The sequence below is a fragment of the Sciurus carolinensis genome, chromosome 16 (assembly GCF_902686445.1).
Source record: "Sciurus carolinensis chromosome 16, mSciCar1.2, whole genome shotgun sequence".
In the NCBI taxonomy this organism is placed as follows: domain Eukaryota; kingdom Metazoa; phylum Chordata; class Mammalia; order Rodentia; family Sciuridae; genus Sciurus; species Sciurus carolinensis.
Window position 1 is genome coordinate 59,445,542 of NC_062228.1, and position 23,378 is coordinate 59,468,919.

The 23,378-nt window shown below is 53.1% G+C and overlaps 2 protein-coding genes across 3 annotated transcripts in view; one reads left to right on the plus strand and one right to left on the minus strand.

Annotated features, from left to right (window-relative positions):
* The window catches only part of LOC124967296 (sialic acid-binding Ig-like lectin 9), a 76,136-nt gene that overhangs the window by 11,763 nt on the left and 40,995 nt on the right, over positions 1-23,378 (plus strand). The window lies entirely within an intron of this gene.
* On the minus strand, positions 2,543-13,524 carry Ceacam18 (CEA cell adhesion molecule 18). The gene is made up of 6 exons (XM_047528895.1): positions 13,473-13,524; positions 11,779-12,132; positions 10,358-10,630; positions 8,555-8,839; positions 7,065-7,540; positions 2,543-2,626 (listed from the first exon to the last, which is right to left on the minus strand). The coding sequence occupies exons 1-6, from the start codon at positions 13,522-13,524 to the stop codon at positions 2,543-2,545; spliced, it is 1,524 nt and encodes a 507-aa protein (XP_047384851.1).

Consider the following 23,378-nt stretch of genomic DNA (forward strand, 5'->3'; position numbering starts at 1 on the left):
TGTTAATTCACTGATGTGCTGGAGGATCCTGTAAAATGCAGAAGGTCACTTCACAGTGCAGATGAAGAGACCGAGGTTCAGAGAGGCTATACTGCTGTCTCAAGGTTCCTGCGCTGCTCAGGGCAGGGCTGGAATTTGAACTCCAGCCTGATTCTGAGGTCTCTTCTCGTCTGATGTGGAGTGAGGCAGAGGGGACACACGTGTGCAGGAAATAACATTCCTTGGGTGCTTCTGAATTTTACTGAAGAGAGAGTGGTGAATGATCCAGGCTCAGGGACAGGAGAGGTGCAGCCGCAGAGGTGAAGGCTGGGGACTCCTACCTACCCTTTGAGCAGCAATTAGTCCTCTCCTGGCCATAAAAAAAAAAAAATCTCAGTCTGTCATTTCCCCCTGAAATGTAAACCGTTTGTTTAAGTCAGTCTGGTGATTACAGGACGGTTGGTGGTGACCTGATCAGTCTCAGGGTCTTTAGGCTGATGTGGTCCATTATCTGGATAATGCTGGAAAGTCCCCCAATTACAGGTTTCTCAAGATCTTGTATCTCTTTGCTTAATCTGTTTATTGGTGGCTAATTAACAGTACACAAGGTCCATCTGTACATTTCCCAGAAATCTGGGCGTAACCGACCTGGGAGGGAGACTGGCGGGGGACGGGGTGACATCCTGGACAAGTTGGCCTCACTTCTGGGCCCTCGGGGAGCCTCCTGGCTCCCTGCTTGACTTTCTCCTACCCCTCCTCCCTTGGCTGCACGGGTGCTTTCTGAGGCTCCAGTCGCCGTGTGGGGCGTTTCCGTCCCTTTTCGTAGCCAGGAGGATTCCACCGAGTCAGCACGGTTCACTCACCCACGTATCCTTCCCGCCGCGTGGGTCGCTTCACTCCGGGCGTCGCGGATACAGCAGCTGTGAACGTGTGTCCGCTGTGTGCTCATTTCTCTCAGCAGCTGGGAGGCCCGGCCGCCACGGAGGCAATGACAGCAGAGTCACATGTCCAGGGCACCCCCAGGTCCATGGGGACCAGCATGGGGGAGGAGCAGCTGGAGAGGGGCATTGGGGAGCACCAGGGAGTCTCATCATCCTATCATTTTACTCCCAGAGCTGTGGGTTGAATTGTCCCCCAAGGAAGTGAGTTCGAGTCCTGACTCCAGGCCCTTCGGATGAGACTTGGGACGTAGGGCTCCGCCATGTAATCAGGTTATCAGAAGGTCATGCAGGATTCAAGTGGGCCCTACACTCAATGCCTAGTGTCCTTCTGCCGGGAGGGAGTTTGGACACAGAGACACGGGGAGACAGCCATGTGACAATGGAGGCCAGGATTGAGTCATGCTGATGGCTGCCGAGGAGCACTGAGGATCACCAGCAACCACCAGGAGCTGGAAGAAGCAAGGCGGGATTCTTCCTCAGAGACTTCAGAGGAGCACGGCCCAGGCCACACTTGAACTCAGACCTGGCCTCCAGGAGTCTGGAGGGCCTGCCTCCCCCCGGCCTGCCTCCCTGAGGCCCTGCTAGCTGCTGTCTTGCAGTCGCCCTGGGAAAGGGTGCTGGTCGAGCAGCTCCAAGGGCAGGGACCCCTGAGGTTGCCAGGCTGGCCGTGCACTTGCCCAGGATTGGCCAGCTGAGGAGCGCCTGCCTGCCTCCCGCTTCCCTAGTCTCCACCCCTGCGGCTGTTTCTCTCCCTCCCTCCATCTCTCCTCTCCCTTTCTCCCTCCCTTCTTTCTCTTTCCCACTGTGACTGCCGTGGTGATGAATGGACTGACTGAGACATTTGGGGGCATGTTCATGAGGACAGCTCAGAAGAGCACCCGGCGTGGTGCTGCGGACCCTAGCTAAGGGTCATTACCTGTTTCAACTTCATTGTCTTTTTTCTGATTGTAAAAAGAGTTTATGCACTTTTTGAGGAGGAAAACACTTGACATACAGTAAAGTTTAAACAAAGAAACTAAAACAGAGGTAGCATTGTGGATGCCTAACTGTCCCACAGCTTTTCACATGTTTGCACGCAGAGGACCGTGGTGGAGACCTGCTCATGCTGCGCACACCCGTCGTGGTCCATCAATCTGGACATTTTCTAACTGTGATCCTATCAGGTGCAGCTTCACATTATAGGTTTCTAACTCAGAATTCAGCGTTTGTGGTCTCTAAGGATGACAGATCAGCTCAACAGGAGCAGCGCCCCGTTTAAGCAAATGTCACTCTTCGGGCATTGACTGGTTGCTTCCTTTCCTGTCTCCGGCAATGCTGAGCTGGGACTTTCTTCAGCATCTCTGATGATTCTATGGCTTTAGAATCACCAAAGCAGATGGAGAGGAGGTGACAGACTGGAGTGCAGAGCTCAGAGCAGGACCCACCCCAGCCTGCATCCCATTGGTCAGCTCTGATTGACAAGTGGAGTGGCCAATGGCCATGCTGCCCATGATGTCATCTCTCAGGTCTTAGATGGGGTCTTCAGACTTCTAGAAACCTCCATCTTCCAAGTTCTGTCCCTGACTATCCCTACCAGAGACACCCTGAGCCCCTTTCAAAGTCCATTTGCTCTCAATTGGGACTCAGTTCTTCTCCCTCGCTGTCTGTTCACCTCCTTGCTGGTCCGGGTTGTCCTCCAGGTCTCTGGTCATGTAGCCCGATTCCTCCTAGGGGGAAGAATGAAGGAAGAGGTCAGGTCCCAGGTCTGTAAGTCCTGGGCAGACTGAGAGATGAAGGAGCCCAGCTTCTCACCAAGCCCCGTCTCAAGAGACCCTAGGAGCTGGAAGGGAGGGATCTGGGGTCTTAACCTCTACACCAAGAATCCTCAGCATTCCCAGACTTTCCTTTTTAATATCTGGTTCTCTTAATATCAGAAGAAAAATGAACATAATCCACCCTGGACTGTATGCATCTTTATACCAAAAACAGAGTTTTAATAATATTTTTATAGAGGAGGGACTGGGGACCTGGCCCCCCGGCCAGGGGGGTGGGTTCCCTGCTTCACTGCAGATTCCAGCACCTGTGAGTTTGGTAGCGGCCTGTTTGCAGGAGGCATCTGGCTTCAGGTGGGTCCCCAACCCTGCTCTGCTGAACGCTCCGAGACCTTGTGTCTTCTGAGATCGGCCTTGTGGATGGACAGGCAACCCGGCCTTTCTCACCCTTGACCCCCAGGCTCCTGGCCTGCCTCTGCCTGCTCTTCCTCCGGTGTCCTGCACACTCTGTCTCTTCCCAAGCTGCTTCTCTCCACCATGTTGGGGCTGAGGCTTTGTCTCCACTGGGGCCTCTGTTTTCCCATGCAACATACTTTCTCAAGGTGTGGCAGGGGGAGGGATAATTTGTGGTTGTCCCTTTATGCTTTTTATTGATTAAAAACATTTGTTTTTACTCTTTGAAACATTTCATGTAATTGGCCTAGAGCAACTGTCCAACAGAACTTTGCACAACGATGCAAAAGGCCTATACCTGCACGTCCAGTGTGGTAGCCACGGGCCCCGCGAGGCTGTGAGCACTCGACTGACTGTGACTGAGGAACTGAATTTTTTGCTCATTTAATTTTAAGTCATTTTTCAATTTAAATAGCCACATATGGCTAGTGTCTCCCATATTTTCAATTCAAGTCTAAAGACCCTCCCTTTAAGGTCGTATAAATTAAATTTAATATTAAATGAAGCAATACTAAAATCTTTTAAAATGTATAACCTTTGAATTAGATGACCTTTCAAATAATTTTGATCTCAAGGTTTCCATTTCAGTTAGGTTTTAATTTAGTTTGAATTTTAAAATTAAAGTTTTGTTCAGTGAGGAGTTTTGGTGTGTTGAATACCGAGGTCTGTGTGCGAGTCCTTTGGGGACTGAGCTGAGACTGGACTGGCCCCAGGCCACAAGGGCTGAACCAGACGTAACCTCATGTCCCTGATGCCCCCACACCTCAGCAACTGAAGGGAGCAGAGAAGACAAGCCTGGGTGGGGAAGTCCAGATCCATGTCATCTGGAGGACGCTGGCTTTCTCTTGTGCACCCTGGGAACCATGGCTCGTCAGTGTCACCCGGGGAAAGCTGCTTTCTTGCACGTACACCAGGCCAGGTGCTCCTTGGGCGCTGCACACGCAGCAAACTCGGCAAGCTGATGGCGGCAACGTTGCTGCTTGGGCAGCCTAACACGGAAACCCGAGTGGGGGCGGGGGCAGAGCAGAGGGCACCGTGTCACACGTCCAGCTGGCTGTCCTGGACAGTGCTGTGCGGGAGGGGGGCTCAGCTTACCCGAGACGCGTGAGGCGGGGGGCAGCACTCAGCCGGACACCTCTGACTCTCCTTGGCTCTCCCCAATGAATCCCATCTTCCGCGCCGCCAGGTACTTTCTCTGGCGCGTCCCCAACCTACCCCACGGCCCTGGCAACCTGGGCAGTGGACGGGCTCCCCTTTCCTAGACTAGGACCTCAAAGTAGGTCTATCTGCTGCTCCCGTCCGAGCTCAGCAGGAAGGAGGCAGGAGTCCTTGGCTCTGGAAGTCTCCCCCAGAGCGAGCTTCTCCGTGTCCACTGTGGTGCGACCTGCGGGCCTCGCTGGACCCTGGGCCAGCAGCAGTTCGAGCTCAGAGCCTGTCTGGCTCCCCAGAGCTTGCAGGCCGACCAAGCCATCGTGCATGGCACAGCTGTGAGCAGCGTTCCCCTGCCAACACGAGGGTGCTACCAGGATCACAAATGTCACCATGACAGCCACCACACATCGTCACCACTGTCACAAATGTCATCATCACCATTATCACCATCATGACCAGCATCATCACCACCATCGTCACCATTTTCACCAGACCAGCATCATTGTCACTGCTGTTACCATCATCACCACTGTCACCATCATCACCATCATCACCACTGTCACCATCATCACCACTGTCACCGTCATCACCACTGTCACCATCATCACCATCATCACCACTGTCACCGTCATCACCACTGTCACCATCATCACCATCATCACCACTGTCACCATCATCACCATCATCACCATCATCACCATCATCACCACTGTCACCATCATCACCACTGTCACCATCATCACCATCATCACCACTGTCACCATCATCACCATCATCACCACTGTCACCGTCATCACCACTGTCACCGTCATCACCACTGTCACCATCATCACCATCATCACCACTGTCACCATCATCACCATCATCACCACTGTCACCGTCATCACCACTGTCACCGTCATAACCACTGTCACCATCATCACCATCATCACCACTGTCACCGTCATCACCACTGTCACCGTCATCACCATCATCACCACTGTCACCATCATCACCATCATCACCACTGTCACCATCATCACCACTGTCACCGTCATCACCACTGTCACCATCATCACCATCATCACCACTGTCACCATCATCACCATCATCACCACTGTCACCATCATCACCACTGTCACCGTCATCACCATCATCACCACTGTCACCATCATCACCATCATCACCACTGTCACCATCATCACCACTGTCACCGTCATCACCACTGTCACCATCATCACCATCATCACCACTGTCACCATCATCACCATCATCACCACTGTCACCATCATCACCACTGTCACCATCATCACCATCATCACCACTGTCACCATCATCACCATCATCACCACTGTCACCGTCATCACCACTGTCACCGTCATCACCATCATCACCACTGTCACCATCATCACCATCATCACCACTGTCACCATCATCACCACTGTCACCATCTTCACCATCATCACCACTGTCACCATCTTCACCATCATCACCACTGTCACCATCATCACCAGCATCATCACCACTGTCACCATCATCACCACTGTCACCATCACCAGCATCATCACCACTGTCACCATCATCACCACTGTCACCATCTTCACCATCATCACCACTGTCACCATCTTCACCATCATCACCACTGTCACCATCTTCACCACTGTCACCATCATCACCATCATCACCACTGTCACCATCATCACCACTGTCACCATCATCTCCACTGTCACCATCATCACCATCATCACCACTGTCACCATCATCACCACTGTCACCATCATGACCAGCATCATCGCCACCATTGTCACCATCTTTACCAGACCAGCATCATTGTCACCGCTGTCACCATCATCACCACTGTCACCATCATCATCACCAGAACCACTGCAGTGGTTTTGATCTGGAATGTCCCCCAAAGGCCCAAGTTCCCAGGCCTGGTCCCCATGCTGTGGGTTGTGGGACCTGGCCCACCCCCTTTCTCTCTGCTTTCTGGTTGCCATGGGGTGACTGGCTTGCTCTACCACATGCTCCCTGCTATGGCATGCTTCCTTGCCACAGGTCCAAGAGCAAAGGGACCAGCTAATCATGGACTGACATCTTCGACACGTGATCCAACGTAAACCTTCATCTTCACCAGTTGACTATCTCAGGTGTTTTGTTACAGTAGCAGAAGGAGGGCTAAGGCAACCACCGTTGTCAGCATTATTAGCATGGTCACCAGGATCCCATTGTCTCTGTTACACCACAGCATCACCAAAATCGCCATTGTTACCACTGTCACCCCCATTGTCACCAGCCTTGCCATCACCATCATTACCAACATCACCAGGATTATTGCCATTTTTAACATCCACTCCAGTGATTCTCAGCTGGGGTGCTCTTGCCCTCCACATGAACCTCATAGTGCCCGGAGAGAGTGTTAGTTGTCTCAACTGGGGGTGGGGGTGGTTTCTATTACTGGCATCAAGTGGGCAGAGGCCAGGGATGCTGCTCAACCCCCTACAATGCACAGGACCACTTTACCCCCACCTTGAAGAATTTTCTGTCCCCCAGGGACGGCGGTGCTGAGGTTGAGGAACTGGCCCACCGTCTTCCCAGGACCTGTTGCTCCCCATCCCCCAGTGCAAGTCTCGGATCCCCACATCATCCTGCAGGCAGGCGTGACTCTCGACCTCCTCCAGGAGGGACTGGGGAAGCTCTGGGAGAAGTGACCTGCCCAGGGCCTCCCTGCCAGCCAGTGCAGAGCGGGGGCTCGAACACACTGCCCAACCTCTTCCTGCACGGTCGACCTCTGGCACCCGTGTCCCACTTGCTTGGCAACATGTGACTCCTGGGTCCCGACAGGTGCTGGAGGGCTGATGTGCACCCTCTCATTTTCACCCCTGCCCCCTAGGCAGAGATCAAGACCCACATCTTCAACTCGGAGAAACTGGGCCGGAGGGGAGGGAGGTCCCGGCAGCTGTTTGGAATCGGCCGGGCTCTCACCACCCACCGTCTCCCACAGCTTCTGGCCCTGGGGCCTGTCTGTCCGCTCCAGCTCCTGGCTGTCTCTCCCCCTACAGCCCTGCCTTTCCATCTGCAGCCAGAGCTGGCCCTTGAGTCCAAGCCCCAGCCAGCTCTGCCCCTGCCAGAGCAATGGGCACCTGCTGAAGTGGAGTTTGACCAGGCAGTAGACCAGGATCCCACAGAGGCAGCCGCAGCCCAGGACTGTCACCACAATGAGAAATACCACCAAGGAGCCTGAGATGTAGGCATCGGTGCGCGGAGGAGAAGCAGGCGAGGGTCCTGGAGAGAGAACACGTGGGGGTCAGGACCACCACCCACTCCTCAGTCACCCGCTCCGCCCTTCGCTCCCCCCCTGTGTGCAGAGCACCGTCCTGGACACCAGGCCGGTAGGCAGCCACCCGCGCACAAAGCAGATGCCCTGCCCTCCAGCGGGGAAGCAGAGATGTCCAGTATCAGTGCCGGCAGCCGTAGTGTTCCAGAGCGGAATGAACCCTCGGCAGGGGATAGAGAGTGACTCGAAGTCACCGATTCATTGTATGAATGTCCACTGGTCACCGCCTGTGTCCCTGACACCATGTTAAGCACTGGGGACAAATGACAAGCAAAGAGCTCCCAACCTCTGGAGCAGCAAGTGTGGTGCCTGGCACGTCCCAGGAGCAGAGCAAGCAGTGCCGAGTGACTGAGTGACACCCAACCTCCCCAGCCCCACTGTGTGTCCTGCCCCTGCTGGCAGCTGGCTCTGGGACAAGCCAGGCTGGCTGCTCCTGGCCCTTTCTTGCAATGTCATTGTTGTATGGGGACGCTGGCTGTCTCGATGCTGCCGATGGGGAAACTGAGTCTGGGGATTGTGAGACTGTCCCTCCTGCTTCCTGCAGATGGCCAGGGAAGGGCCAGGATTTGAACCTGGGTCATGAGACCCCAGACTCCCTACTCTTTACTGGCCTATCCCGTGGCTCTCTGGGCACGTCAGTCTCTCTCTTGACACAGAACACTGGATGTGTGGATGCTGGAAAGCTGCCTGCCCTGTTTTCAAACTCAAGTTCCTGATTCCATGACAGTCACACAGGTAGAATGGTAGCCAGCACGTGGCAGGTGCTCAGTAACTGTCAGCTACCATTGTCCCCCAGGGTCCCCCTGGCTCTGACGTGAGGAGTCTGGAGCAATCAGAGGAGGCAGCCTCGGACCTAGACTGAGGCAGGGAGGACTCCGCCGGAAGCCGTGAGCGTGGTGTGGCATTGCCTGGGAAAAGCTGGGGAGGGGAGAAGACGGGGAGGGGGCGAGCCTGGGAGGGGCTGCCACACTCACGGGGAGGCCGGATCCTGGCGTCCCTGTACAAGGCCAGCTGGGCCACCGGGTTCTCTGCGATGCATCGGTAGTTGCCCATCTGCTCCCAGGCCACGATGGAGAAGCTCATCTTGGCCTCTGAGCTCAGCAGGGAGCCGTTGTGGAGCCAGTGGTACTTGGCATCTGGGTTGGAATAGCAGGAACACTCCAGCTCCACCTGGGAGCCGATCCCAGCTGTCAGGGCGCCATCCTGGACGTTGAGGTTGGTGTGCAGCTGCACGTAGTCAGGCCCATCTGCGGCGACAGGGCAGGAGACCTGCAGCTTCCGACCCCTGTGGAGGGGTCAGGCTCCCATGGAGCCCTCCCCCAGCTTGGAGGTGCCCCTACTCTGCCCCGCAAGCTGGCCCGGGACCCGCTCCCCCCGCCCCCCGTGCCAGGCAGGGGAGCCGTGGCAGCAACATCAGGAGCAGTGACAGCCTCTGCCACCATCAGCCCTGTGGCCGCCCCTCACGTCCCTGTGAGACGTCCTCAGGCGAGAGCACGCACGTTGGTGGGCCGTGGGCCAGGGCGTGTGCCAATCCCTGGACACCTGCACATACTTGTTGAATTCCCACAGCTCAGGTGGTCCGTTCCATGTTACAGATGAAAATGGGCCTCAGAGGAAAGGAATCGGGGTTTGAGTGCCCCGTGGACACAGAGCATCAGGCACGTCCTGGGGCTCGGGAGCAATCGCCCTGTGTAGCTCCGTGTCCTGGTCTTGGTTCTATGTGACCCGTAAGGGCCACACGGAGGTAAGAATTTGTCTGTCTCATGACTTTAACTTCCTCAAATGGTGCCATGACCTGCGCCTTAGGAAATACAAGGGACCAGAGTGGTTCCAGTTGGAGGTGTGAGTGTAATTTTAGACGTGTGGTTGTTTTTTTCAGTTGTAGATGGACACAATACCTTTATTTTATGTGGTGCTGAGGATTAAATCCAGTGCCCCACACATGCTAGGCAAGCGCTCTACCACTGAGCTGTAGCCCCAGCCCAGATGTGTGATGATGATGATGATGATTATATATTTTTTTAAGTTGAAAAATGTGAAAAGCTCTGCAGTTCATGGAATATAGTCATGAATCCAAGTGTGGGCATATTTACAAGTCCCAGGTGTTTGATTGACAAGAGCTGTTTGAGAATGTGAGGTGTTCAACTGCATTGGTGGGCAGTTGAAGTTTTCCATAAAGGGAAAAGGATGCTTGAGATGCACGATTAGGTATTTTTCAGTACTGGAGATGGAACACAGAGCCTTAGGCGCTGGGCAGGTGCTCCATCCTCAGCCACTAGGTTTTTGAATCAGGCTTCCTGTTGGAGGCCTGTACTCAGTTCAACTGAAGTCAAAGGAGATGTTTGACTAAGTTTCAAAGAGAGCAGAGAGGGGAATGAGCACAAGTGGAACGCTCCAGGGAAACTAGGACCTTGAAAACTGAATCGACTGCATCAACTTAAATTTACCAATTTAAGATATGCTTGCTTGTAAGCAGCCCCCTCTGCACACAAAAGCCAGACCTCAATAAACTCCCACGGCCCATTTCTAATTTCAGACATGGGGACAAGGGTTCCTTTTTAAAATCCAGCACAGCCTGGTGCTGAGTGGGGCAGGGGGACAGTTCCAGATCCCCAGAGCTAAAGAGCCGGAGCTGGGATTCGAACCCGGACCAAGCAGGCGCAGAATGGCCCATGGTGTGCCCGCTCTCCTGTCCTGCCCGCCTCGTGGCCTCATCCCAGGAAGGCCTTGCCCTGACCTCTTGCCCACTAATCCAGACCACTCACAGGCCACAGTCAGAGAGACGGTGTCACTTTTCTGAAGAATCTCTGGGAAGCTCTCTATGGCGCACTGAAGAGTCCTGTCATGGCGGCTGACCCTGAGGATGACCAGCGTCCTGCCGTCTGGAGATATCCGTATGCGGTTACTGCTCGAGGTGGGTATGGTGTTCCGGTACCACTTGATGTTGGAGGCGTTGGTGTGGCATTCGGCAGCCACGGAATCCAAGTTCTCCACCAGGGAGCTGGTGTTGGCCGAGAGGCTCGGGGGGTCCCCCAGCTCTGGGTGAAGCGGAGGAGAGGTTAGGTGTGGGGTCTGCCTCCACAAGCCCTGCTCCTCCGGGGTGGTTTCAGGTTGTGTGGAAGAGAAGCCAAGTGCTGTGAGCTGAGAGGGTCAGAGAAGCAGGCGGCAGGCAACCAGGCAGACCCTTGCCTGGGCCCTGCGGCTCGTCTGCTGCAGTATGGTGAGCTCTCCGCAGAACCACCAGGGGTAGTGGTTTCTGAATCCCAAACGGGGAACCCTCTTCTGAGGAGCCATGGCATCTGGATGCCCCCATAAGGGCTCCCGTTCTCTGGATCTAGTTCACTTTACAAATGCTCCCTCCAACCTGCAGCAGACCACAAGGGTAGGTGTCCCCCATGCTACAGAGGAGACTGAGGACCACAGAGAGAAGGCACCTGGCCCAGGGCCACACAGTATCACCTAGTCAGAAGCCAACAGAGCGTTTCCTGACTTCAACATTGACATTCTCATCCCCTGGCCCCGGGGAGCCCCCAGGAGCTGTCTATGGCTCCTGGGTTAAGCCTTGTAGAATATCCACCCCTGAAGCATGGGAGGGACGGATGGCTGTGTCTCACCTGTAGGTGGGTGGGGGATGGCCCTCCCATCGCTGCCTTCTGTTGTATAAGGTTCCATCTTAGCAAACTAGAGAGAGATTCAACTGACCCTGAAGCTACCATGAGAAATGCCCATGGATAAAGCCACATGGTGTGTAATCACAGTGGCTTCCAGGACCCCGGGGCCTCTGTCAAGCAGCCACAGGAAACAGCAGTCATCCGCCTGCAGGAGCCTGGGGGTCGATTCTCCCTCCTGCTAAGCCTCTACCTAAGAATAGCCCTGGCCAGAATCCTTGGGAAACTCAGAACAGGAAATGCAGCTAAGCCACACCTGGACCTGGTAAGGTAGGGGTTGCTTTCTGCAGCCGGCCTGTGGCTGTGTGCCAAGCAGCAGCAGAAAACTCACACTTTAACGAAACCAGAGCCACCAGGATGGCAAGCGGCCTTGTCTGCAGGAGAAGCTAGGCGGCCATCGCCAGGGCTCCCCCTTGCTGTCTGGAGAGACTCAGACTGCATGGTCTCCAAGGAGTCCCCTCCCAGAGCCCTCGGGTCCAGCTCCCCTCTGGGTGGGCTAGGGGCGACCTGCCATTCACCTAGAATCTGCAGCCAGCCAGTGGCTCTTTGGGTTCCGTTGCCAGTGTCCACCCGAACCGTGTAGTTCCCTGTGTCGTTTAGTGAACACCTCCGGAAGGCCAGGTAGCCTCTCGAGGTCACCGTCACCAGGTCGCTGTACAAGGGCCCAGGGAGCTGGGAATCGGGGGGCCTGTAGCTGATGATCATGGTTTCCGCGCTGTCCTCCGCGCCTCGGTACCAGCTGTATTCCTGAACATCCTCGGGCACATTCTCCAGGGTCAGGAGATTCCTGTATCCCTCGATGCCTATGAGTGAGTCCGGGCTGATGAAGAGCTGATCGGAGGCCTGGCTGATCCCACAGGCCAGCAGGCCAGCTGCCACGGACAGAAGAGGAAAGAGGAGCGCTGAGCCACCTAGGGAGACCAGCTCCCTCCCGAGTGACGCCCTGGCCGGGCCCTTCCTCTCCACCCCTGGTCTGTTACTTCCTTTATCACCTCCTAGCCCACCCTCCCCTTTGTCACTCAGCTCCCATCCATCCTCACACCACAGACATGTGGGTCTTAATGAAACCCAAGTCCTGACCCTGCTGCCTTCTGCTCAGTCACCTTCTCTGGTTCCCCAGCGTTCCCATGGTGAAGTTCTGACTCAGCGCACTCATGGGACAGTCTCAGCAGGAGCTGGTGTCTCCCCGCCTCCTTTTGGGCCACGCTTGCCCCCTCCCCCTCCCCACTCCTTCATTCATCCATGTATTTAGTTTTCAGAAGACATGGCTTCCCTGCTCTTGGTCACACAAGGAGCTCTCCTAACTCCAGCTTGGCACATGCTGCTCCCTTCCTGACACAGCTCCCTGCTCCCCCGCTGCACCCTCTCTCCTCGGCTCTGATGTCTCCTCCCCCCAGCCTGGATCAGGAGCTCCCGCCAGCCTCCCCCAGCCTCCCCAGCCTCCCCCAGCCTCCTAGACTTCCCTCATCCCAGCCCAGGGCCCTGGGTTATCAGGGCCTGATGACAGGTGCATATCAACCTTGGACCCAGAGCTCCAGGGAGGGCAGGGCCAGGACTGCCTCGCTCCACGGAGTCCGCAGAACCCAGGGCAGTGCTGGGCAGGGGCTGTCTGGGTGGTAACTTGCTCCGAGGCGCTCTACACACGTCCAAATCTCCTGGAGTGGGTGGTGAATGGGGGTGGGACCTGTTACCACCCAGGACACGGTGGGTGTCCTCTGCTCTGTGCAGCCCACCTTGGCTGTGGGAGGAGCCAAAGGTGCCTGAGACCCTGGCTCCAGGCCTGGGGGCAGGGGCACTGGGCTTGTTCAGGGACAGTACCACGGCTGCCAGTGAGGGATGCTAGTTGTGCACACGGGGGCCCAGAGGGTCCTGGGTTGGGAAGGGATCCAGCCTGAGAGGCGGAGCAGGGACCAGGCAGACGGGGTCCAGGGAGGGGTAGTTACAGGCGGCCGGTGGTCCAGGTCCACGGCTCTGTGGTGGATGGACTGAGAGCTGCACATTTGTCCTGTGGCCTGTGTGGGTCTGTGTCTATGGTGAGGCGGGTCCAGGTGTGTGAGCCCAAGAAAGTCCTGTGAGGGTCCTTCCTTCCTCTCTCCCACCCATCCTGGGGGCTAGGGCTGTGCCCTGGATGGAGATGTTTCTGGCTCCTTCCCAGCCAGACTCCCCAGCTGACCTTCCCTGGGTCCTGGAAAACAGGTCTGCTCCAGCTCACCCACAAGGAAGAGGCGCCTCCAGGGGCCCAGCCTGGGTCCGGAAAGGTCCATGAGCTGCCCGGGGTCCCCAGAAGGAGGGTCCTCCCAGAGCCCGCAGCCTCCTCTCCTCTCACCAACCTGCGTCTCCCCAGATGTGCTCTGTCCTGTCCTCTCTTCTTGGTGCTGGTCCTCCCCAGGGTGGACTCTGCCCGGCAGGGCGGGAGCGGAGCAGGAGGGGCCCTGGGAGTAGTCCTTATCTTTATGGCTTCATGTTGCCTTTGGCTTATTTCTTGACTATCTTATTTTTATATTTGTGTATATAATATTTATAACACAGGCTCGCTGCTGGGAAAACCAGGAAACACAGACAAGCACCATAAAGACCAGACAGGAAGCATTTTAGCCTGCTTCCCTCTGATCTGGTGTTCCTTCACAGGGCTGTGCTCGCTTCCTATTGCCAGCTTGCTTTCTGCCTGGCTGCTCTTTCCCTCACAGTGTGCTTCCCTGGGTGTCTGGACATCCTTCCCCAGGGCCCTGGGACACCCAGGCTGAACTCCATGCAGGCGCATTCCGCGTGACGTTCCCAGCCACGGGACCCCAAGGTGGTGGTGGTCCCCTGGGTCACCACTCAGCCGGGAAGCTCCCGTCACTTAGCGACCTCAGGGGCATCCCCCCTTCTACCACAGTGCACGTGTGAGGCACTGGGTTCCCGCCTCAACACTACAAAAAATGAACAAATCAAATAAAGGTATTGTGTCCATCTACAACTAAAAAAAATATTTAAAAAAAAAAATGAAATGGCTTAAAGAGCAGAGGTGGGTGTCCCTCTCCTATAGAGGGCGGGTAGCATGAAGTCCTGGTGAGTTTGACAGCTTCGTGTCATGAGGGATCCAGGCTCCCTCTAGGATTCTCCTGCCCCCTCCCCCATCCAACATGTCCACATACCTGACAGCAGGAAGAAGGAGAGTGGGAAGACTCCCTGAGTGAAGGGCACTTGCTGAGATGGCTCAGGACACTTCTGTCTGTATCTCATTAGCCAAACTGGGGCCACCCTTAACTCTGGGGGAAGCTGGTGAATGTAGAATGTAAAGCCTCCCCTCCACCTTTTTTCTGGGCTCCCATGTGTCTAAGGTCCTTGTTACTAAGGAAGAGAGGGGATGGATGTTGGGGAAGAACCCATCGTGGGACATCCCTTTGAGAGAGAGTTTTGTGTCAAATCATTGCAGAAAAGTGTCTCTCCCTTGTAACCAGACTGTGCATGGCTGAGGACACTTGCTTGGGGACAAGATGGAAGAACTGGCTTTATCCCTGAACTCATGGCATGAAACTGAGTATTTCATGCATGAGATTTTCTTGGGGACCCTGTTCTCAGGACACTTAGAAGATACCTCCACTGCTAGGCGCAGAGGCACCTGCCTGTAATCCCAGTGACTTGGGAGGCTTCAAGGCCAGCCTCAGAAACTTAGCAAGACCCTAAGCAACTCAGTGAGAACCCGACTCAAAATAAAAAAATAAAAAGGGGCTGGGGATGTGGCTCCGTGGTCAAGCACCCTTCATTCAATCCGCAGTTTAAAAAGATGCCTCCACCTTCAGAAGCCCATTCTCATTCCCTCGGGTGGGCCCCGGAGCTGAACCTGGCCCACCCCATCTTGGGTCCTTGAAGTGCCTCATCTGAAACCCTGTCCATTTAGTCAGGAGTAGTGGCAACCAGTGACCACCCAGGGGCAGGTGGGAATGTGGTGAGAAGCCCCAAGTAACCTTTAGCCTCTTTCTGGAATCTAGTTTTGTTCCTTCTTAATTATCAAAGCAGCAAAATGTCACAGTCCCTCCCAGGGCAAAGTGCTGCCCAGCACAGCCAGACTGGATGTAACACAGCACAGCTCCCCCTGCTAATTGGTCCTGGAGACCAAGGGGATGTTGACTTGAGATCTTTGGGCAGCAGCAGACAGGTGGGGTTCTGATAAACCTCTGACCCCACTGGGGAAGCCCCTCACCCCAAAATATCACACCACCAGGGGAAGCCATGAGTTAGGTGAAACAGCATCCTTGATCTTGTCTGTCCTCCTAGGAGGAACTACTCCTGGAGTTAGAACTGTATAGAGATGGTGAGAGTGAGGAGCCCCTGCCCAGCTTTCAGAGAAGACAAGGTGGATGGTACAACAATAAGAACATCACCAGTACTACCATTAATAATAAGAACTGTATCCTGTAACCCTCTTTCCTCTTTAGTGCGACTGTAAATCTTGAGGTAAGAATCTGTGGTGGGCAGGGTCAGAGCCAGGCAGCAGGAAGCATTTGGTGGACAAAGAGGGACGGACCCAGGGAGGCAGAGAGGGGTGCTGTGATCCCTGTAAGTCTGGGTGGGCAGCAGAGGGTGCCCTCACCAGGGCAGGGGAGGCTGCATTGGGTGCACAGTGTAAGGGGGATTCCGCGACAGACGGAAAACTGCCTGTTCTTCCTGGGCCTCCATGTCCTCATCTGTAAAGTGGGCACCACAGCTCCTACCTTTATAAACCCGGGAACTGAAACCAGGCAGAATAAAATGAACAACCAGAGCAACAAGAACAAACTGCAGTGATGAAAGCCAAGGAGAGAGATGGGCCCTTCTTTTATCAAAACCCTGGAATCCAGTCCATGCAGAGCCAACTCCACCCCTCAGATTTTCCAGGCAAGAGACTCAATGCATTTTTTTTTTTCATTCAAAATAGTGAAAACCGTGACTTTCTTGTGTGAACATTAATTCCATTGTGGTGGTTCCTGGATGTGTTCTGAGGCACACATTGCGGGAGAGGCTGTGATATCAGATGTGAAACCCTGGAGGATGAAGATCTAGAAACAGCAAACGTCCAAGGGCTGCCGAAGCTCGTAGAAGGACAAGCTGACACATGATGGTGACATGTGCCTAGTCAACCCGTCTCCACCTGTTCAGTGGTGTTGGTCCTCCTAGAGACCTCTAATGGGCTCTGCCCAGGGAGGAAGGGGGTCTGGTATGTGCGCTCATGCGTTCTTTCTTACCTACTGGGAGCTGTTTTTCTATGTGTGTCACATTTTCAATGTTACTAGAAAGAAACTCACACTTACCCAGGTTTGGCTGACTCATGCTCTATGTGCCTGAAAGTCCCCATGACTCACCACAATCCCTGTCTACATCCTTTTGAGCTTCAACCTCCCTTGGAGCCATTCAGATAACCTCAGAACAGGCCAGGAGGAAAAAAGACAGTAATGGATTTTGCACACTGTACAGAAATGAATCAAGATTGCATTTCTGCTCATTGCCATCAGGAATTTTGTTTTCAGATGTAGTCCCAGATCTCCTCTCTTCTACAAGAAACATTTCAGAACAAATCTTACTCCTTGTTCATAGCAATTTGACTCTTTTTCTGAGAATTGTCTCTGAACAGAATTGAAATGAGACTCTTAGGATGTCTTGCTTATGCCTAAAAGAAAACACCTGCGTGTTCAGTATTCTGGAACTGTCTTCCCTCCCTTGGGCATTATCACTGGGCTTAGCCTGTGTGTGACTTGTGCATGTTCAAGTGTGTGTATGTTTTTATTTCAAATACTGGGTTAATTTTCTTTGAACACAGATTTCCAATAATCTGTGAATAGATATGAAGATGTCATATCTATTCTAAGCATCCCAACAGCTCCAGAGTCCCAGAGAACACCTAATTTTTAAGCTTGAATGTTTCTTTATCTTTCAGTGGACACTTGATGAGTTCAGCTTTATCCATGATCTTGGCTATATATTCATACAGTGCAGAATCTATAAGTTGGAAAGTGAAATAAAAATTGAATTTATTTTCATCACATTGTCCCCCAAATTAAACCCATAGAAAAGTTTTAAAGTCCAAATGGAAAATATTAGCAGGATGGAATGCAAATATATTTTCATGATTAGCCATCATTATTAAATACAAATAAGTGAGAAATACAAGAGATAATCATATTTAGGATGGAAGGGGCATATCTCTGTGATGAATGTAAGTGTGCCTCTAACAGGTTGTAGAACTGTGACTCGTTACTCATTCTTCTGACTAATGATAAACTTGAACGCTGATCTAGGACCCACGGTGAAAAGCCTTTACCCGAGCTCCTCTCAGGGACCTGGCCAATGCTCCAAATCCATCCTTTTAATTTTCATTTATATTTACTAAGACCCCAGATGCAAGATTGAACTATAGTTTCAACAGAATAAAACGAATAGCTCGATTCTTACCCCCAATCCATAGCTGTAGTCTAAACACAAGGAAAGCGCCAGGTAGTTCCAGCAGAGGAGCGTCCTACAAATACCTGCTGGCTGCTGCCCAAGACCCCCCAGGCCAGCAGCAGCCAGGAGGCTAAAGGCGATGTGGTGTCCTGGGTGGGGCCAGGGAGGAGGACAGTGGGAAACACAAATAAGCTATGGACTTGACTCACTGATAAGGTACCAGTAACAACTTATTCATTGTGACACATTGTAACAAACGCACGGTACCAAAGCAAGATGTCCATCACGTGGGAACTGGGCGGGGCGGATGGCACCTCTCTGCTGACTTCCCAGGGTTCTGTGTTCTGAAACAGCTCTGAACCGAGGCTACTTTATTTTAACTTAAATTAGATGTATTTTAAACTGCTACCTAAAACATAAGAATTGCAGATACCAATGGGGTACCATGGGCTATTTCAGTACCCGCAAACGCTGCATTGTGTTCAGGTCAGGTCAAACTCAGCTCCTCACACCTTCACCGTGTCTTTACGGTGAGAACGCTCCAAGTCCTCGCTTCCCACCACCCGAAGCGCGCAGCCTGCAAGAGCTGATCAGCGTTTAACATTCCCCGCAAGAGTGGGATGAATTTATAACAGCAGCAAAGTTGTTTTTTTTTTTTAAATAATGGAAACTGTGGGGATATTTTATTTCTTATTTTTTAAAGGTGGAATAAAGTAAGTGAAAAATAAGTGATAGAGGGAGGCTCAGTGGAGCAGAAGGAGGAGGCTGAGGGGTGGGGAGGAGGGAAAGGGGAGGAAAGGTGGGATGAATTTGGCAAAAGGAGCTACATGCATATGTGAATATACCACTGTGGATTCCACCTTCACGTATATCTACAAAGCACCAATTAAGACAAATAAGTATTTAGGAAAACACAATCAGGCAATGAAGTTTTACCTGTGATGCAGGGTTCATCTGATTTTTTTTGTACCAGCTTTACCGAGATTTACTTCAGATGTCACACAAGTCACCCTGTTAAAGTATATAATTTGCTATTTGCGGTGGCACATGCCTGTAATCCAGCAGCTCAGGAGGCTGAGGCAGGAGGATCACAAATTCAAAGCCTGCTTCAGAAACTTAGTGAGGCTCTAGGTAACTTAGCAAGACCCTGTCCCAAAATAAAAAATTAAAAGGTCTAGGGATGTGACTCAGTGGTAAAGCACCCAGGATCAATCCCTAGTACTTAAAAAAGAAAAAATAAAAAAGAGAAAGAAAGAAAGAAAGAAAGAAAGAAAGAAAGAAAGAAAGAAAGAAAGAAAGAAAGAAAGGATACAATTAAAAAAAGGATACAATTTAGTGTTTCAGTAACCATCACCACAACCGATTTTAGTAACCCTCTAGGCATCTCAAAAGAAACCCTGCACTCTGTACACCCGCGCCCCATGCCCCCAGCCCCTGTGACCACTTACATTTTCTCTCTACCCTGCGTACATAAGTAGACTTTATAGATATGTATGAACTAAACATACATATGAGGCAGATCTGTAGAGAAATAAAGTAGGTAAGTTTCGTACTGCATACACGTGTGTGGTTTCCACACGCCACGCCTGTGCGTGCATCCCCCACACGTCCACGCGGTGTGTCTCTATTCATTTGAATGTGTATACATGTTTTCCAATGCAGCTCGATGGCAGAGGAAATGTAACCCACTTTTTCTCCTCTAGTTATCAGAGCTATGACAAGCACTTATCAAATTTCTCCCTCTGAGGACAGTTTCACATTTCCATTTTCATGTAGTTATGACAGTTTCGAGAAGCTTGTGGTCTTTGATTATGCTGTGGGCTTCAGAGCTAGCCACCTGGGCTGGCTCAGAACACACTCGAATAGGATAAATAAGAGCACCTCATGGTGGCAGCAGCAGAGGTGAGAAGTTGAGCGGGGCTCTGTCTGTCCCCACCAGACCTCCTTCCCCTCAAGTAGAGGGACCCTCTCACCTGAGCTGGTGGTGGGTGTCTGCTCCCCTTTCTCCACAGCAATGACAGGGCTCTCTTTTTTCGGTGGTGGGGATTGAACCCAGGGCCGTGGGCGTGCTAGTCAAGCACTCTACCAACTGAGCTACCTCCCCAGCCCTTGACATGGCTCTTGAAAGCCTTGCTGCCTTCACAGGCTCAAGGACAAGCTCAACCAACCTGCTTCACTTCCCTGATCTTCATCTCTGGGTCATGTTGTCCTTGGAGCCCAAGACTCCATCTCCAGCAAATAGTGGCTCATCATTTACTTTTGACCCCCACCTTTTCCCCCCAATTTGGAAAATTGAAAATACAACCCGATTGCAATTGGTCATCCGTATATATTTTTTTAATCAGTAATATCTGGCTGCTGACGTGAGCCCCGCTGACGCGGACAGAGGTGCTTAACCCTCAGGATGTTAGTGTGAAAGTCCTGCCTAAAACAGAGCTCCTGGTCTGTTTTTTGAAAAATGCAGCAGAACTGCTCCATGCACACGCATCCCGCCACCCACCCTTGCAAGTGCACAGTTCAGTAGTTTGTACTATTTCCACAGCCGGGCCACCATGGCCAACGTCCAGTTGAGAACACCTCACACCACGGAAAGAAACCCTGAGCTCACTCCCCAGTCCCCTCCCCACCCCGCTCCCAGCCCTAGTAACCACATCCCTAGGCTCTATCTCTGTGGATTTGCCTGTTCTGGATTTTTAATAAAAGTGGAGTCATACACTGAATGGCCTTTGATACGGGACAGAGGGCCTCGCACATGTGCTTGGGAAGTGCTCCTGGGCAGAGCCGGCCATCCCCTTGAGGTTCTCAGGGTGTGTGGGTGTTGTAGTTCTTTGTTTTAATGGAGAGAGGGACTTGCATTGGAGGAGTCTGACCAGCTGCCGCCCAGCTGCACATGTAGTTTATGGTCCATAACGTCACAGACTTTATTCCTAACAATAATGGAGCCGGTTTTCCTACCCATCTGGCCACAGGTTAAATAACCACAATATGCACAAACCCAAACTCAGGGTCCTTCTGGTGACAGGTTGTCCTTTTGTTCCTAGAAGATTCCTAGAGCTGACACAGCCTGCCTTGGCCTCTGCTGTCTGCATGGCGGAGGCTGCCGTCAGGAAACACTGCAGACTGCGTGGCTTAAAATAGCAGAAACGAGATTTCTCATGCTCCGAAGGCCAGAAGTCAGAAGTCAAGGTGAGGGCAGGCCTGGTTCCTGATGTGGCTGTGGTGGAGAGTCTGCCCCAGACCTCGCTCAGCTCGGGCCTCCCGGGCTGTTGGAATCCTTGCAGCCTGCAGCTTGCAGACAGCTCGCCTCCCTACAGTCTCTCTGTCTCCCCTCTTCCTTTAAGGACAATAGAGGTACTAGATTAGCAGCCACCCTAGTGACTTCCACTTAAAAGCAAAGACTCTGTTACCAGGCAAGGAAGGTTTAAACCAGTGAATACTAAATATATGGGGACATGGGCAAGTTTTCTAACATCCACCATCCTCAGTTCTCCATTTAGTAAAATAAATAGCATCTTCTTCATAGAAGAGCTAATGTGATTCAAGGAGATTAATAAGCAATTGAGCCATTGTGATCACTAAGCCTTTGCTATAAGCAGTTCCTGTCATTAGGTATTTTGGAATGCACAAATGAAGGAATGAGGACTCAGGAAATGTGCACAGATGAGTGGGTGGATGAGTAACTATTACTATGGTGCATTTTCTGTCCCCTCCTGAAGCCTCTCTCCTCCCACTTCCTCCAACCTGCTCTGACTCTCTTCTTGCTTCTACTCAAGGTCTCTGTATTAGACCATTTCCTAATGCTGTAACAAAGTACCTGAGAGTGGGCACTTCATAAAGAAAGAGAGTTCTTTAGCTCACAGCTTTGGAGGCTTAAAGTCTAGGATTGGGTATCCTCACCTGTTTGACCCTGGGGAGGGCCTTCTGGCTACAGGACAACATGGTCCCTCTTTTTATAATGACCTTCTTTTATGAGAACGAACTGGGGTCCTGTGAGAACTACATTAATCCCTTCTGAGAGTGATGCCTGGTGACCGTATCACCTCCCAGTGTGACCACACTGGGGACAAGCTTCCAACACATGCACCTTTGGTTGTGATGAAACCGTATACAAACCCTAGTTATTATCCCAGCCCCAGCGGAGAAGCCTGTGTGGGAGGAGGAGCAGGACTCATCCAGATACTGTTGGGCCAGTCATCTGGGCAGCCGCTGAGATTACCTGTCACAGAGGAGACCTTCCCGGGCTAGCCCCGTCCTATGATCAACACCCAGCTCAGGGCAGATGTTGTCCTGTGAGGATGGAGGGAGGCAGGGACCCTTCTCTGCCCTGGCAGTGGGCACAGCAGTGCACCAGCGGGGTCTGTCTGGTGAGGCCCCCGCTTGGTCCACCAGCTCACAGTGGCCTCTCGAGGTGGAAGGGCTGAGGTGGCTCTCTACTGCAAGGGCACCAATCCCACTCAGGAAGGCTCCACTCTTGTGACCTAATGGCCTCCCCGAGGCCCCGCCCCTGAACACCACCACCTCAGGGGTTAGGACCTCAGCACAGGAACTGGCAGGTGAGGGGACATTCCTCTCTTAGCAGCACGGCAGTTATCAATAGGCACAGGTGTGGGCTCCACGGGGGGAAAGCCTGCCCACCTGCGGCAGGGTAGGATGCTGGGAGGTGAGAAATCAGAGAAGACCTACAGGCGCCTGACCACGTCCTTGGGGAGAAGCGTCAGATGAACCGGGAGAACGTGGGGAGCTCAGGAGAGGCCCTCCCCAGCCCTGCGCCATTGCCATGTGCCCGCCCCTGGCAGGGCTCCGTCTCTGGGAATATCCTCCAGTCTGCTGAGAGGACAGACCACCTCCAGTCTCACATGAGGCCACGTTCCACAGCTGTGCTGCTCCTTGTCCCAGCAACTTGTCTGACTCCCTGGCCCAGGGATCACCTCGAGGGCAAGGAGGGAGCTGCTGGCAGCGGCCTTCGACCCCACTGCAGAGTGAGCAAGAGGTGGCTGTCTCCACATTTCACCAGGGCCCTGCCCACTTCTATGCCCAGATGCCCACACCTGGCAGCAAGGACTACCCACGGGGGACGGCTCCCTTTCGAGGCAGGACATTGCTGCATCTCTGGCCTCCACCCACTAGGTGGCAGGAGCTCCACCATGCCCTGTCAAATATTATGAAATGTCTGTGCAGGTGGCCCAGGTCCCGGGGAGTGTGATTGAGCAAGATTGAGAAATACAGTTTGGGGCAACACTGTGGCTTCCTCATGCCAGCCCAGGAAGGGACTGCTTTGTGGTGCAAAATAAGGGACACAGCAGCACCTCAGCCTGGGCAGAAGCACTCTCAGACGTGGTGTTCCCATCTCGTGTGCCTCAGAGAACCTCAGAGGTCCAGTCTGACCCCCAGAGACAGGGTGGACATCGTTGAAGTCCTAAAGGAATGCTGGCAGTACACGCATTTCCAGTCCAGGTCCTGGTAATCCAGGGAAGCCTCAGAGAAAGGGGTAGACCTGGCCTCTGGTCCCTCTGTTCCTCTCTGGGTGGGTCTCTGGGCCCTGGATATGGGGTTTCCATCCATGCTATGGAGAAGGGACAGGTTCCTACAGTGAGTGGGTCTCAGGTTCCTCTTCTGTCAGTCACCAAGGTCTCTGGCCACTCCCCAGCTTCCGTGAGTCCTGCCAGATCCGTGGGTCCTGCCAGCTTCCCTTCCGCCTGCTCTCTCTGCTCTGCAC

Bases quoted from the DNA above. Each gene is read 5' to 3' on its own strand.
- Ceacam18 (XM_047528895.1), bottom strand. From the start codon at position 13,524: ATGGACCTTTCCGGACCCAGGCTGGGCCCCTGGAGGCGCCTCTTCCTT. The intron at 12,133-13,472 runs GTGAGCTGGAGC...TGTCCGTGGCAG, and splicing joins GAGGCGCCTCTTCCTTGTGG to CTGGCCTGCTGGCCTGTGGG. The intron at 10,631-11,778 runs GTGAATGGCAGG...CGCTTCACCCAG, and splicing joins TGGCTGGCTGCAGATTCTAG to AGCTGGGGGACCCCCCGAGC.